The following is a 17886-nucleotide window of genomic DNA, read 5'->3' as shown; positions in this document are numbered from 1 at the left end:
AGAAAAACTGAAGAGAAAAAACCCCACCACCATCCCCAAAACACATGAAAGCTAACAACATGTTATTAAACAATCAATGGGTCAATGAAGAAATCAAAGAGGAAATTTAAAAAATACTTGGAGACAAATGAAAACCGAAAACACAATGGTTCAAAAACTTTGGGACAGGGGCACCTGGGTAGTGAAGTCAGGTCGAGCATCCCACTCTTGGTTTTGGCTCAGGTTGTGATCTCAGGGTTGTGGAATCAAGCCCCATGTTGGGCTCTGCATTCAGCAGAGTAGGCTTGGGATTCTCTCTTCCTCTGCCCCTCCCCCATGCTCACACGTGTGTGAATGTTTTCTCACCCTCTCTCCCGCAAATAAACAAATCTTAAAAACAACAACAACAACTCTGGGATAGATCAAAGCAATTCTAAGAAGGAAGTTTAAAGAGATACATGCCTACCTCAAAAAAATAAGAAAAATCTCAAATAAGCAAATGTACCTTTACACATCAAGGAACTAGAAAAAGAAGAACAAAGCCTAAAATTAATAGAAAAAGGAAAATAGGGATCCTTGGGTGGCGCAGCGGTTTAGCGCTTGCCTTTGGCCCAGGGCACGATCCTGCAGACCCGGGATCGAATCCCATGTCGGGCTCCCGGTGCATGGAGCCTGCTTCTCCCTCTGCCTATGTCTCTGCCTCTCTCTCTCTCTCTCTCTCTCTCTCTCTCTCTGTGTGTGTGTGACTATCATAAATAAATAAATAAAATTATAAAAAAAAAAGAAAAAGGAAAATAATGAAAAGTAGAGTAGAAACAAATGAAAGAGATTAAAGAAACAATAAAAAGAAATGAAACCAACAGTAATTCTTCGAAGTTAAAAAAAATTGAACCTTTAGCCAGATTCACTACAAAAAAGAGCATTTAAAATCAGAAGTAAAAAAAAGTAAAAAATAAAATCAGAAAAGAGAAGTTACAACTGACACCACAGAAATACAAAGAATTATAAGAAACTATGAAAAGTTATATGCCAATAAGTTGGAAAACTAGCAGAAATAGATAATTTCTAGAAACATACAGTTTTCCAAGACTGAATCAGGAAGAAACAGAAAATATGAACAAACCAACTACTACTAATGAAATAAAATTTTTCATCAAAACATCCAACAAACAAAAGTCTAGGACCAGAGAGCTTCACAGGTGAATTCTACCAAACATTAATATCTATCCTTTTCAAATTCTTCTACAAACACAAAAGAGGAAGAAATGTTTCCAAATTCATTCTACAAAATCAGCATTACCCTGCCAAAATCAAACAAAAATATTAAAAAAAGAAAATTATATATCAACATGCCTGATGAATACAGATAGAAAATTCCTCAATATTAGCAAATTGAATTGAACAATACATTAAAGAATCACTCACTACAATCAAGTGGGGCTTATTCCAAGGATGAAAGGACAGTTCAATATCCACAAATCAATGTGCTACATTAACAAAGTAAAGGATAAAAATCACGTGTTCATCTCAGTAGATGTAAAAAAGCATTTGACAAAATTCAGTATTTATTCATAATGAAGACTCCTAAAAGTGAGTTTAGAAGGAACATACCTCAACATAATAAATGCCACATACGACAAACGCACAGCCAACATCATACTCAATAGTGAGAAGCTAAAAGCTTTTTTCTGAAAACAACGATGTCCACTCTCACCACTTTTATTTAACATAGGACTGGAAGTCCCTAGCTACAACAATCTGAAAAGAAAAAAACTGTAAGACAACCAAATTAGTAAGGTAGTAAAACTGTCATTATTTGCAGATGACATGATACTACATTTAGAAAATCCTAAAGAGTCCACCAAAAAACTATCAGAATAAATGAATTCAGTAATGTTGTAGAATAAAACATTAATATACAAAAATGAATTGGTTTTCTGTACACAAATAACCTAAGCAGAAATGTTTTAATAATCCCATTTACAATTACACCAAGAAGAGTAATATAACTACAAATAAATTTAGTGAAGTAGGTGAGACACTTGTACTGTGAAAACTAACACACTGATGAGAGAAACTGAAGATGACAAAAATAAATGGAAAGATGAATCATACTACCTAAAGCAATCTACAGATTCATTGCACTTCCAATTGAAACACCAACAATATTTTTCACAGAACTAGGCCAAATAACCCTAAGATTTGCATGGAACCACAAAAGACTCTGAATAACCAAAGTAATCTTGACAAAGAAGAAAGTTGGAGATATACAATCTCAGATTTCAAACTATCCTACAAACCTATAGTAATTAAAACAGTATAATAATGGCACAAAAACTGGTATATAAAGCAATGGAACAAAATGGAGAGCCCAGAAATAAACCCACACTTAATATGGTCAATTAATCTACAAAAAGGAGGCAAGAATATAAAAGAGGGAAAAAACAGTCTCTTCAATAAATGGTGCTAGAAAAATTGGACAACAGTCACATGGCAAAGAACAAAACTGAATCACTTTCTTTAGGGGGGGAGGGTATATTTTTTAATTGGAGTTTGATTTGCCCTGAACCACTTTCTAACACCATACACAAAAATAAACTCAAAATGGATTCAAGACCTACATGTAAGACCTGAAACCATACAACTCCTAAAATAAAACACAGACAGTAAACTCAGCTGAACATCAGCCTTCGCAGTATTTTTCTGTATGTCTTCTCAGGCAAGGGAAATAAAAACAAAAATAAATAATTGGGACTATAAAAACTTTTGCACAGCAAAGAAAACCATCAACAAAACTAAAAGAAAACAGACCAAATAGGAGAAGGTATTTGCAAATGATATTATCTGATAGGGGATTAATATCCAAAATATATAAAGAATTTATACAACTCAAAAACAATCCAATTAAAAAATGGGCAGACAATCTAAATAGACATTTTTCAAAGACAGACACATGAGAAGATAGATCAACATTACTAATCACCAGGGAAATGCAAATCAAAACCACAATGAGGTATCATCCTACATGCCAGTCACAGTGGCTAAAAAAGATAAGAAATAACAAGTGTTGATGAGGATGAGGAGAAAAGGGAATCCTTGCTCCCTGTGAGTGGGAATGTGGGAATGTAAACTGGTATAGCCTCTATGGAAAACTATAGTTTTGAGGAACTATAGAAGTTCCTCAAAAAAATTAATAAGTAGAAATATCACAGGATCCAGTAATTCCACTACTGGATATTTACCCAAAGAAGTAAAAAAAAAAAAAAAAACAAACAAAAAACAACTAACTTGAAATGATATTTCCATCCCTATGTTCACACACACACACACACACACACACACACACACAGGAATATTACTGAGCCATAAAAAATGAAATTTTGCCATTTGTGACAACATGAACTTATTATGCTAAGCAAAAGAAACAGAAAGACCTTATAATTTCACTTATGTGTGGAATCTAAAAATAAAACAAACAAAAAGCTGAAAGAGACCTATAAATACAGAAAATACACTGATGGTGGCCTAGAGGGAGGAAGGGTAGCCAAAATGAGGAAAGAGGAGTAGGGGACACAGGCTTCCAGTTATGGAATGAGTAAGTCCCAAGGATAAAAGACACAGCATAGAAAACATAGTCAATGATACTGTAATTGTGTTGTATGGTGACAGATGGTAGCTACACTTGTGATGAGCACAGCATAATTTACAGAGTCATTGAATGTGGTATTTTATGTCAACCATACTTCAGTAAAAAATAGTATTACTAAAAGAATGGCTAGAACTTTAAGTTGTAACCTGTAGTCATGTCCTGATAGCTCTAGTCTGCTTTTCATTACTCACCAGGATCTCCACACAAACTGTGGACCACTTTTGTTAACTGTACTAATATTCTCTTCAGCTTGTTCTATGTTACTAAGGCAGCAGAATTTCAGTACTTTTCACACTGAATCCATCAATCAACTGAATCAATCTCTCTCTCTCTCACACACACACACAAATGCACTCCTTTTTCTTAGTTACTCTTCTTAGATTAGTAATGAGAGAGGTGCCTGAATGGCTCAGTTGGTTAAGTGTTGAAATCTTGGTTTTGGCTCAGGTCGTGATCTCAGGGTCATGGGATTGAGCCCTGCAATGGGCTTCGAGAACCTCTGCCCCTCCCTCCCCACTAAAACAAAAAATGATTAGTAAGGAGAAAAAATTTTAATTCAAACATTGGTTACAACTGTTTAAATGAAGGCAACTAAACTAATATGCAGCCTAATGGTTTTTTATGTTCAAGAAATACAAAAGGACTTTCCTCATTATTTTTCAATATATATTTAATAATTTTCATTAAGGATTTAATTAGAATTTTAAGTGACTAAATGAACATCAAAAACAGAATTTAACATTTATTACAATCTGATTTTATCAGCAAAGATTTAAGTATGCAAGAAGACAAAATATGTTTCCAAAACACAAGTTAATGAATCTATAAATCAAAATGTTCCACCTGCATAATCTCAAGTTTGTTAAATATTTCCATATTCCTATCCTCAATATCCTCATATCTTTTAATTTTTTAAATAAGTAGATTATCTGCACACAGAAATAAAGTTATGTAATATTTCTGACTTGATATACAATATTGTGTTAAGAAACCTATATAATTATTCTTGTTATTGTAATCACACAGAATTGCATCAAGTGAATTCTATCTTCTCAGCCTTTGGACAGTTCAAGCACATTTACTTTCCTGGACATCAAAGCTGAAATATAAATAATAGTTAAGTTCTCCTTGTACCTCTTTCCTCACATTCAAGGAATTCTACTAACAGCTCTTAAATTCATTTCTTTTATTCCAACAACACTGCCACTACATTTCAGATGTGTAAGTCTTGCCTAGATTGATTTTCCTCACCCCAAATAAGCTTGGTTTAAATGCCTCCCCCCTACTGCCAAAGTGACCTAACAAAAAATAATATGACTATCATCCTAATGCTTAAAATCTTTCAATGATTCTAGTATCTAAGGAAAAAATTCAGAACCACATCTTTTCACAAGCAAGTCTATGTTGATGTTTCAGGCTTCCAAACGAGCTGCACCTCAAAGAGATACATTTTTCCAGAGTGTTTTTTTTCCTTTCACTCTCTCATATATATTGCTGTTCTCTACACTAATAAAGCTTTCCCTATTTATCTAAGTAAATTCAAACCATTCTTTGTTAAGAAGCTGCATCTGCCTCACACTAAGCATGAATAAGCAATATCTAGAACTTCCACAGCATATTATCTGTACTTCTATTAGCACCTCATTTTATTTCACTGTTAGGATTTGTACTGATTCTTCATCTCATTGTAATAAATGTCAGCTCTGAAAGAGCAGAAATTATGTTTTAGGCATGTGTTCTCCCAGTGTCTAGAAACAGCACGAGCTGAGGGCTCGAAAAATGTTTACTGGATTAATGAATCACATTACAAAAGATAAAAACTATATGACATACTTTAAAAAGATGAAATTACAAGAGTGGAATAAATGCTATTACTATGTCATCACTGAAAATGCCTTAACTTTGCTGCACAGTGATACTAATTTACTAGCAGATCTGATTCACTTTTTTGAGAATTTATCCATGATATTACTAATATCTTGGAAATATTTACTCTAAGGATAGTGACAGAATACAAATTGTCTTTATTCTGGTCAGGTATTTGCTTTTAAATTATTTTTACAGTCTTTCAAAAGAGAAAGACAAGCCAGAATAACAGCTGGTTTTCTCCATCATGTAGCTGCCACCTTGACTAATTTTTCAGTATAAAGTAAAACTAAAGTCATGTATTACATTCTCATTACAATCTCCTTAAAAAAAATCACTTTTGATTATGCTAAATAAGTGATAAGCAGGCAAAGGCCACAATAAATAGACATTAATAAAAGAAATTCAAACGGCCTTCGTAATGCTTCACCAATAATGAAGGAAACGTGGAAAAACAAATACTATTTCCCTATCAGACTCCCAATGCCTAACTGAATGATAATAGCTAATGTTGCTGAGGAGTGTGGAAAAAAAAAAAAAAAAGAACAACAACACAGGAATACTCAAATACTGTTTGTTGGGAGCTGACACACCCTTTTAAAGAAGGCCATTTGGCAGTAACATATCAAAAGTCTTCAAAACGTGTATAACATTTGTCCCTATAATTTATTTCTAGGGATTTAATCTAAAAAAATAATAGATTCAATATATAAGATGCATATGCTAGATTCTTAATTGTAATATATATAGTATCAAACCACTGAAAACAACCTAATCACGATACATAAATATAGTGGTTGGTCACTACTCATTAAAAAGTAATTACAGAGATTTGGATATATTAGTTTGTAAAGAAGTCCACCAAAACTAAACATCCATTTGATTCTTGGGCTTCTTTCGATTGTGTTTCCCAGACTGGTTTTTCCCTGATATTCCATTATCTTTTAATGAGAGTATAGAAACCAGATTGATATCACAACAAAGTCAAAAAGCAAGTTATAGAATATTATATATAGCATAAATGTTTTTTAATAAAATGTATAAGCACAGAAAAAACTTGGGAAGTTATATATTAAGATGCTAATGGAAGACACACACAGACTGGTTAAGAATGACAGTATATTTTCTCCTACACATGGGTTAAATAGTGTAAATCAGATATTTAAGTTGTAATCATAATGTAATTAAGAATATAACTAAATGTTCAATGTCTATTAATTCTCTTTGACAAGAACACAAACAGAAAAGAAATAAGAGATCTTAACTTATAGCTCTATAGTTGTTGTTATTCTGTATATTTAGAAAAATACAAAAACAACACCAAACAAATGAAGCAACAAACTATGTGATCTGACCAAAATTTAAATTTTTTTTTAAATTTATTTATGATAGTCACACAGAGAGAGAGAGAGAGAGAGAGAGAGAGAGAGGCAGAGGGAGAAGCAGGCTCCATGCACCGGGAGCCCGATGCGGGACTCGATCCCGGGTCTCCAGGATCGCGCCCTGGGCCAAAGGCAGGCGCCAAACCGCTGCGCCACCCAGGGATCCCCTGACCAAAATTTATACTTAATAGTTTACAAGCTTTAATTTTAATCCCAGAAAACTGCTTGTCAATGCTACTAAGTGCTGATATATGACTGTAACTTATCAAAATTTATAGTCTTTTAAATGCAAAATAAAGGGGAAAAATCATCTTAGATGTTAAGAACTATAAAAAGACAGTGAGTTATTTCTTTTTAGAACATTATTCCAGGTGCTATGCCAGCAACTACAAATCCTGGAGTGTGAACTCTCAATGCTTTCTCTTGTTGTTGTTGTCTTTAACTCTGAATGTTTTAAAAAATATATCCAAAGGAAATCCTAAAATAAAATGCAATCTTCATGCAACAATATATGCAATATTATAACATTGTTATTCACCCTGTACTTAAGTTCACATGTACCTAACCCAATACAAGTGACAAAGTTCATGAGTTAAATATACCAAGTGTATTTTACCTGAGCCCACAGCTAGAAATAATCAAATAAATAAGAGAGAAGGTACTGCTTTTCCCTACACAATAATTCCCATTAATAAATGTAAAAGAAGAAGAAAATAGAAATTTATCATTAGATAAACACCATGTAATAATAGTTACTTACCAGCAAGATCCACCAATGGATGCTAAAGTGAGTGGGTGAAAGCTTAAGAAAAAACGGGGTATTTGCATAGTCTCAGAGTATCTTCTCAAGATCTTTATTAAATACAAAGAAAAAAATATTTTTTCCAGTGGAGAAACCCAGCAGAAACTATCTAACTCCATGAGATAGTAGTTAACATAGAAAGACATCAACATCACTCTTGATGTTATGTGTTTTAAAAAGACACATCACTTTTGTGTCTTTCCAAAATGCATAGCTTCAACCTAATCGTAAGACATCACATAAACTCAAATTGAGAGGCATTCTATGAAGTAACCGACCATTACTCTTCAAAACTGTCAGACAAACTTAAAGACATGACAAATAATGTAGTATGAAATGCCAAACTAGAATTTAGAGGAGAAAATGAGTATTAATGAAAAACTGGTGAAATAGCTTAAGAATGTTATACTGATGCCAATTTCTCAGTTTTGATAAATGTACTTCTGTGACTGTAAGATGTTACAACAGGGGAAGCTGGTAAAGGGTAAATGGGTACGCTGTACTGATTTTACAACTTTTGTCTAAGTCAAAAATGATTCAAAATTTTAAAAAAATGTAAACATTATTTTTATCTACTTAATGAATGTTGTCAAATAAACTTTAAAAATTATTTGTAACAAACCTGGGGCTGACTCGTATCTAAAACTAGAAGATAATATCACTTAACTTACCAAAATGCACTTGTGCAATAGGAATGATAATACCTATTATGCAGTTCTCCTCTGAGGAGTAGAAATAACTTTCTTTCTGATCTAGCAAGAAAACAGTAAAGCACAATGGTGGTATAGGCTTTTGCATTATCAGCTCCATGTCCCTGAGCAAACTGTCTAACTCTTCTGTGTTTCAGTTTCCTCTGTACACAATGCAGGTAAAGTTAAATTTAGCTTAAAGGATCCTGGATAATGAGCTAGGATAGAAGTAAATTATGAATACAAAGCATTTGACTCAGTATCCAGTACAAGAGTTCAAAAAAGATTTAAGGTATAACAGAATGAATGTTGAAGTGGGTAGTCATTATTAATAAATTTAATGTAGTGTCCATGTACTGCCAAATATAATTCACATACCTAACTGCCAAGTTATTAAGAAAGGATGAAGATAAATCTGGAATACTCTCTTCATAAAATAGGGATACATTTAATATACAAATAAAAGATTTCCACTCAGAGTAGCAAAGAATATGGGTGCTTTAAAAAACAAACTCTTAGCTACCAGGAAAACACAGCTGTTTAAATTAATTTTGGATAAAACCAGAAGTCCTGGTTTAAGCAAGAAAAGGCCTGGGACAAACAAGATAGACACACAGATTAAGAATCACTAGATAATAAAAATCAATTTGATAGTGAAACATTTTCCATAAATGTTATTTGCCTTTATTTTTGCACTAATATCAGTACATTAAAAGATTATTTCAATGAAAATAAAAATTTCTACCCACGACTATTTCCAACATCTACTATTAACCCAACTGCCCTAGGAATGGTCTCTTAAATTCAGTGGTTGCCTAATATATTCTAAATTTTAGGCTCATAACCATTTAAAATAAGAAAATTACATCATGAAAGATTATAATTATAATACAGTTCAACAAAACACAATTTTGAAGCTATAACCCATCTACAGTTCATACGTGGATCCTGAATTTAATGAAAATGCTAATTTAAAAAAAAGGTTTCACACTGTTATCTCCTGATTGTGCAACCACCCTGATAATTTCAGGTCACAAAAAATTTTAAGTAAGATTTCAAAATGCTTTTCTACATATATCTATTATACTTGGGAATATTCTAAAACCATCTCTATTTCTACCTTTCATACAACTATTTGAAACCCTTCACAGGTATCAACAAATAAAACTGTACACACTTACCAACACCTTGAGGCCGACTCAACCTTACAGAATTATTTTCAAATTTTTGGACATGAGGTGGGTATTCTTTCCTAAAAAAGGAAATTTATATAGCTTTATTCTAACAGAAAAAAATATTTTCAAAACGAAAAGGCTGAGGAAATACTTACAATATGTTTATTAAAAGAAAACAATAGCTTCTTTGCCACATAAAAAAAAGTGATACTATAAAATAAAACTGTATTATAAGATATACTAAAGCTTATTACATTGTAAGGTCTCTAAGAACAGTGACCATATTTTATTTAGACTGTTAATCAAAGCCCATAGCAAGCAGATTTTCAAATACATAGTTAATAATAAATGAATCCAAATCATTGTCGCTTCAGAGTAGTCACCAAAGTTATATGGTGCACAAAACTTTAGTTTTCTTTTGGAATTATCTTCATAATCAATTCAAAAAACCACATAAAAAAGGAACATGTATTACTTCACTGTCACACATTTTCTAAATTTAAAAAATCAGCTTAATAATAACCAATTTGACCAATTTTGCTGTAAATGTTTTTAGTTATTCAAAAACAAGTCAATGACTAAAGGAATAAATGGCTATTGAGATACTGGTCTTGAGGACATTTCAAAGTCAACACAAAAAATGTTATGTACAAAACCAGAAATTATGAAGTATTTTAGTCTTGTACTATGACTATATTATGAAGATATAATAATACTTTAAAAACTTCTAAAAATATTCCCATCTTACTTAGCCAAGGAATTAAAAATAGAAGAAGCTATATTATTTGTAAACTCATACACATTAGCATTCAACACCTATGAGTATACAATTAAACAAAAACCATAAATAAATTTTTCTAAAAGAAATTTCATATTCTTAAGTTATAAAAATCAAAGCTCTCAAAAAAAAATATGGGAATGAAACAAGAAAATAGTTAAGAGTAGTGATAGTAGTGTCTTTACAATAGCAGTTAGCAATAGTGAGCATCATGTGCCAGGTACTATTCTAAGAGCTTTATAACTATTAAACAATCCTCACAATTACCTTATGAAGTATATACTATTATTAGCACTTTACAGATGAGACTGAGGCACAATAAGGTCAGTTAACTTGCCTATACTCACATAACTATTAAATAGCAATGTCAGAATCTGAAATCCAGCAAATTGCATCAATACTGTTAAGTAATAGAATTTTCATGATTATCAAGCAGCGTATTTGTACAACTGGGCAATTTCAACCATGAAAAAATTTTTAAAATTCATGAGGATAGGAGTTGTAAAGATGAGAATTTGCCTTAGAGATAATAGTACTACTAGCACTAATAAAGAAGGTAGGTTTTTAGCTAATTACACTAAACTTAAAAAATAAAACTCATGTTTTTATATTCCATACATTTTCATACCAAAGAGGATATAATGTAGTCTTATCTTTAACTCAAATAACCGTTTTTTTAAATCTCTAATTTTTATAACTCTTCACTTTGGAAAAATAAAGATACAAACTTTAAAAATGCAACAGAGGCAATGAATATGAAGCAAAGTATGATGATACGATCATGGTAAACTCTAAAAATTATTTTTAAAATAGTGTATAACACAAATAGTATACATTCTTAAATACTAAGGATTATCAACACAGAAAATAATTATTTGACAGAGAATGGGCACAAAATCTGAAAATACAGATATTTTGGATTTTGTTATTTTGAACCTGCTTATTCATTCTAGGGGTATGCTACATATTCAGGTTTGTTCAGTAATAACTGACATAAGTCATTTAAGACAACAATCATACATGTGAAGGGACGGGTGAAACTGCTGCATTAAACACGCTGTATTCTTTGCAATTTTGACACAGTGCATTAAACTACATTTTGCTAATGAAGAACAAACACCACATATCATATAATCCATGACTATCATGTTTTATAATGTAGTGTTAATAAATTATTCTTCATATTTGGCAACATTTCCAGACCTATGGCCATATTAGTATTTTCTATGTGTTTCTCTATCTATATAAATAGGGAAAACTAATTTTTCTTTCCAAAATATGTATGAATAAATTATTGAAATAAAAGCATACCTTAAAATTTAATACAAGAATTTCAGGATGAAAGTAGTATTACTTTGACAAGAAAATTTTTGAAAACTTCCCAGCCACAAACTATCTTATATTCTGTAAAATTTAGTTTTTGAATCCTTAAGACTTCAGAACTCTCTTCCAACATGGCCGAAGACTCTCCAAACAAGACCACAGCCATCAGTCACAGACATGCTGTACCAAATTCACAGATCAACTAAAAATCCTCTTCAAGGCATTTGACCAAAATCCTTACCCAGGTTATGCTACCTACCAAACGAAGACTGGCTTTAAAAGTCAACACTGAAGAGTCTGGAATTCAGATTTGGTTTCAGAATCGAAGAGCTAGACACCAGTGCCAGAAAAAATCAGAACCCGATGAGGACTTAGAATCAAGCCAAGCCCAGGATCACCCTGAAGAGGATATTCAAAGTAGAGAAGACTTCCTCACAATTTACACCTTCATCGAGGCATTTACGGACAACCCTTGATAGCAGAGAGCAACTTGCTAAAGAAATTGGCATTCCAGAGAAATTTGGTTTCAAAATCGGAGATCTGGATTTCATGTCCAGAGGAAAAAGACCTGATGATGAAGACTTAGAACAGAGACAAAACCAGGAACAGGATCTCAGGGATGTGAGAGTTCAAGACTCCACACCCGTCGTGGCCTCGAACTCACCACCCCAAGATCAAGAGTCACATGCTCTACTACATGAGCCAGCCAGGTGCCCCTGAAGTAGGTATTTTAAAAAGTAAAATATTGTGGTCAAACAGGGATTCTTATAGGGAGTGTGGTAATTTTTAATACTCTAAAATTTCATACCCAATTAATAGTTATATTCCACAAAAATTAAAAGTAAAAAACTCTGTATTAAAAAAATAAACTTAAGCTTTTAAAAAATTTTGTTAGATGATCAAAAATCAAATTTTATGTTAATTTCTTGGTTTGTGGGTTCCATCACCCTACAGATAGGAAAATTTCAAACTCCAAACACGTATGAAGCCTAGGTTTCCTCAGTGGATATTTCTTTCTCACTTCAAATCAAGCAGAAGCATAGAAACTTCCCTGTCATGTTATCTAGAAGGTAGGGTTTGTTTTTGGGGGTTTTATTGTTTTGTTTTGTGTTTTTGCTTGTGAGGGTTTATGTTTTGTGTAGAAGTTTAAAAAAAAAAAAAAAAACTTCATGGACCCACACTTTGTAAGCTGCATAAAACAATTGGAAAGTTTTTTTTCTTCTGTGCAGAATACTTTAAATAACCTCAAAATGCTCTGCTTGTTAAAGCTTAGGCCTCAGCTCTGAAAGTTTTTTAAAATAGTTTAATAATGGAATAATTTTAGATTTGCAGAAAAGTTAAAAAATCAATTCAGAATTATATCCCTCGCCCAGTTTCTCCTAATGTTAGCACCTTCATCATTATACATATGTCAAAAAAGAAACCAACACCAGTATGCTATTAACTAAATATGCTAAACTTTATTTGAATTTCACCAACTATTCCACTAATATCCTTTTTTTGAACCAGAATCCAATCCAGGATTCACTGCTTTTAGTTGTATTGTCTTTCTAGCCTCCTCTGTTACCCAGTCTTATATGATCTCTCATGACCTTGGCATTCTGGAAGAGAATTATCAATTATTTTGTAGAATGCCCTTCAACCTGGGTCACTCTTAATGTTTTTCTCACAATTAGACAAAGGCTATATATTTGGGGGAAGGATATTGCAAATTTGAAGTGCTCTTCTCATCACATCATATCAGGAAGTATATAATAATATCATAAAATTTATCACTGGTGATGTTAACCTTCATTATTTGGTTAAGGTAGTGTTTGCCAAGTTTCTCCATTCTAGAGTTACTATTTTTCTCTTTCTACACTCTATCTGCAAATAAACAAGTCAGTCCTGCACACAAAAGAGGTGAGGGTAAACTCCATTTCCTGAAATCTGGAGTATCTACACAAATTATTTAGAATTCTATAATAAACAGTTGTCCATTTCCTTCAATTCACTTTATGTAGCTTGTAAAACCCTAGGATAGCCGAGTAAATAAACGATTTACTCAATCACATCCTTTAGGTTATAATCCAATTGTTGAAGTTTTAGTCTTTGGGCACACTTTCAGTTGGCTCCTGTGTCCCCTTGATGTGGTATCATTTTTTTCTTTATTCTGGTACAAAATATATATATATAAACACAAAATTCACAGAAATATAGAATGCTTTGTAATCTACTTATTATCCTTATATAAGGGCCATAAAAATCTTTTCTGTAATGTTACAATTTTAGTACATGTGCTGTTGAGGCAAGGACCCTTTTGTTTTTTGAGTAGTTGCTTGGTTTCTAACACTAAAACACTTCACATTCATTTTGCGTTTTCCCTAACCCAAACCTAGAATCAGTCATTTCTCCACATTACTTTTATTAGAGAGTGGTATTAAAAGCCAGGATCTGGGTGCGGGGTTTTTGTTGTCTTGGTTTCTGCTGGATTTTAATGATAGCTCAATTTATTCTTTCCATTGCTCTACCTGATCCAAAAGACATGTATTTCTATAAAATCAATGTATTCATATTCAAATGTTAAAATTCATTAATCCAAACTGATGTTAAACTCATAAATCAGTCTAATTTTCCAAGAGATATATTTAAAATCTTCTACAGCTGGCCTCTAACTGGGAACTTAATACATTTTAAATATTTTAAGGAAATTTTAAATGAAGTTGTTATACTTTTATAGTCTATGCCCATTACAAAACTTGCTCCTTCATCCTATTTAGTACTAATCCTTAATTCTGTTTTTATTAAAATTATACTCATGTTTTCTGTTTGCTTCTTTTGTGATTCTAAACAGCCTTTTTACCTTAGAGAATCTTACTTTATGTGTGATTCTTATAAACATAGTATAACTGGGTTTAATCCAAACAATTGGTCTTTTATTAAATATATTCAACCCGATCACAATTACTGTCACAGCTGACAGACTTGATGGTTTCCTTTCATCCTTCTTTACTGTCTGTTGTATAGATTTCTATTATTTCATCTCACAGAGTAAAATGTACTGATGCAAAAGTTCCTCTCACTTTATCTCCAACAAAGATAAACATAATTCTATATAAGAATCCAAGGGTTTCATGGGCTAGGTTCAACTTAAAGATAACTGCTGCTGAATAAAGCACTCGGGTATATTCATTATAAGGTATTTTATAAACAGTTGCTGCTTCATATCTGGTCTCTGCCAGTCATTTAGCACAAAAGTCTGAAAGAATTTGAAGATCTATTACTATTACAGAAATTTCAAATTTTACAATATGTAAGTCAGTTTTAAATAATTACCTCACTTGTTCCTCACAAATCTCCTTTAAAATGGGCAAATATTATCCCCATTTTACAGTAAGGCATGTGTCTAATGGTATTGCTGATTACTCAATTCCATATCTTCTGATTCCTATTCTAGTATTATTCCAACAAGAATGTAAGCTCCAAGAGGCTAGGGATTTCTGTCTGCTCCTAGAATAGTGCCTGGCACATAAAGTCATTGAAATATTTGCTGAATGTATCAATGAATAAATTTCCACTACAGAAATATGCATAAACCAAAACAGTGCAATAAGTCAGTATAAACCCTCCAAGACTATTGTGAAAAACAGAATAATCTAAGACCTTTATATTAATCTGAGAATATTAGAGTACTTACATTTTATCTGGCATAACACAGGAAAAGTATTTATATAAACCAAGAGGCTGTTTTGTGTATGATTGTATAAAGAGTTATTTAATATACATTCTTCAGCAATTTTATTTTCAAAATCTTATTAATGGTTTTCCAAAAAATATGTAGTCATGAGTTAACAATTTTAAAGATAAAATGACTCATCGACATCGGAAGAAATAATGCTTTACTCAAAGATAAAAATAGATACAATGGAAAAATAGTTTTTCTTTCCCAGGAGACAGACAGTAAAATATCTGCACAACCCATTCACCTAAAACATGTAAGAATTGTGAAGTATTTCAGAATTATAAAATATGCCTAAATTTTCTGCTGGCAGGATCATCCTTATATTTCAGACCTTAGTGTTCATTAAGGAAGGGGAATACTGCATTTTTAAAAATACTGCAAGTTGTCCTCTTTAATTTCTCTACAACTTTAAAAAATTATAAATTTAAGATTATATAAGTAAACAAAATTATAGAATGTTCTTTCTTTAACCTTTACCAATTACATGAAGTATTGGTTTAATACAAGGGCTATTAACTTTTTTTTTTTTGTGGGGAGGTTCATAAGAGGCTATGAGATTCTCATAAAAGAAAACAGATGTACATGCACAAAAAATTCTACATAACACACTGAGGAGAGAAACTATTCCTATAAACATTTGCTTTAAAACAATTGCAATCAGTGCACTATTCAGAAATGTGCATTCTTAAAAAATTTGTTTCCGTGTTATTTACGTCATTCGACACTCCTGCTAAAGGACATATGCCTACCAATGTTATTACAAAGGGAACAAATAGTGATCATAAATTCTGTTTTAGGTCAAAATAGGAAAATATTGATGTTTAGAGTTTTAACACCATGCTTAAGGTATTCTAATTCCATTTTCCCCCTCAACTCTAACTCATAAAGTGTAAAAAGTATTATCAATAAAATTTAATAAGAAAAATTTTAATGCTATTAACTGAAAACAACTTTACTACTAAGGCATTAAAATATTCCACTTTTAAAAGGAAAGCAGTCACGTCAGCATAAATACATAACCATACTAAGAACTGTGGTAAAACATTACCCACATAAGTCAAATAGCATGTTCTGCCATTAATGTTTCCATTTATTAAAATAATCAATAAGCTTTAATGATGAACTCTAATTCAATGGATATTTTTCAAAGCACAAAAATAATCTGACATCGTACTGTTATATCCATGCTCTAATGTCATCAATATTAAGCTTACCTTTCCTTTTGGTCCAGACTGCTTAAAACATGAAAAAGAAAAACAATGTAAGAGGCAAGACCTCATTTTTGATATATCATTGTAGTTTTAGTACTGCAGTCAATAAGGCAAAACTCTAATGTGATTAATTTATTTTAAACACATTATATATATGTTATATACTAAGTTTAGAATCTTGTCAGATATGTAAACTGTTTTTTCAATTTTTGTTAATACAGAAAATTTATATCTAAACGTATTTAAGAAAAAAGGATGTACAAAGAGATGAAAGATTCTTGAAAAGAGCTTTATTTGACCATCAACCATTTGAAGATATGTTATTTTAAAGTATTTATGTAAATAGTCTTCAAAGAACAATTTCCTTAAAGTTATAAAATTTTTAGTGGTTCCAATTCTGTTACCAGGTGTGATAATTAGCTTCTGAGTAAGAAAAAAAAAATTTTTAAGGTTGAAACTTGCATTAAAGCCATAAATTAAATACAGCAGTATATAGTTTTGGATACAAGGCAAGGCCTGAGATTTAAAATCCTAGCCTTTAATAAAAAATCCAATGTATAGCAGGTCCATCCTTCTCCACAGTTTATGGAAAATTTAAAAAACTATCATTATCAATTACTCGAGTAAAATTATAAAAACTTTTAATCTAGAATAAGATTCATATCTTAGAATTATTCATCATTATAAAATGATCAAAATATTCAGAACTAATTGTAAGTAAAACACTCTTTACAAATTCCCTGAGTAATATTATATGAGAATATAAATATTATTCTCATATTTCTATAGCATGGAACAAACAAGTAAAATATCAATTCTGGCAAATTAAAATAAAAAAAAAGTTATGTGGTTTTGCATAAACAACACTGAAAAGAAACTCTTAAGTTTTCAATAGTAAAAAAAAAAGAGAATTATAAGCTTACATGAAACCACAGTAGAAATTTTACCTTACCATAAAAAAAAACAAAAAACAAAAAAACAAAACAGGATAACCTGTATAAAATAAATTTATGTTGGATAAATGACAAAACAGTGAGGGAATACTACCATACCCCTATTAAAATAAATAAAACGAATATATAGTTTAAGTATAGTCCAACTTATCTATTTATTTCTACTGGACCTCTATTTCCAGAAAAAAAAAAAAAAAAAAGAAAACCAAAAGTTAGATATTAATACCTAATACAGCCATCTAGCTTTACACTGTTGTGCCCAAGAAGTGAGAAGAGTTTAGTAGTCTCTTGTTTTTGTTTTTTTAAACTCACCTGTATAGAGTAAAGGAAAGAGGTAGAAGACAGAGTAGCAGTAGAA

The 17886-nt window shown here is 31.6% G+C and overlaps 1 protein-coding gene, 1 non-coding gene and 1 pseudogene across 12 annotated transcripts in view; 1 reads left to right on the top strand and 2 right to left on the bottom strand.

Annotated features, from left to right (window-relative positions):
• The window catches only part of SENP6 (SUMO specific peptidase 6), a 118375-nt gene that overhangs the window by 58611 nt on the left and 41878 nt on the right, over positions 1-17886 (bottom strand). For 5 of the 11 annotated variants that reach the window (XM_038554548.1, XM_038554552.1, XM_038554558.1 and 2 more), the window contains 2 exons: positions 16579-16599; positions 9549-9619 (listed from right to left, as the gene is read on the bottom strand). In XM_038554548.1, the coding sequence (XP_038410476.1) occupies positions 9549-9619; positions 16579-16599 (92 nt within the window). The remainder of the gene's footprint in view (positions 1-9548; positions 9620-16578; positions 16600-17886) is intronic. The other 6 variants (XM_038554559.1, XM_038554550.1, XM_038554554.1 and 3 more) reach the window with 2 other exon arrangements.
• LOC111098201 lies at positions 10828-12215 on the top strand (annotated as a pseudogene).
• On the bottom strand, positions 13833-13938 carry LOC119874340. Its single transcript, XR_005368210.1, has one exon. It is a non-coding gene; the product is annotated as a U6 spliceosomal RNA (small nuclear RNA).

The sequence above is a fragment of the Canis lupus genome, chromosome 12 (assembly GCF_011100685.1).
Source record: "Canis lupus familiaris isolate Mischka breed German Shepherd chromosome 12, alternate assembly UU_Cfam_GSD_1.0, whole genome shotgun sequence".
In the NCBI taxonomy this organism is placed as follows: domain Eukaryota; kingdom Metazoa; phylum Chordata; class Mammalia; order Carnivora; family Canidae; genus Canis; species Canis lupus.
Note: the sequence above shows the minus strand (reverse complement) of the source record. Positions and strands in the feature narration are given on the sequence as shown.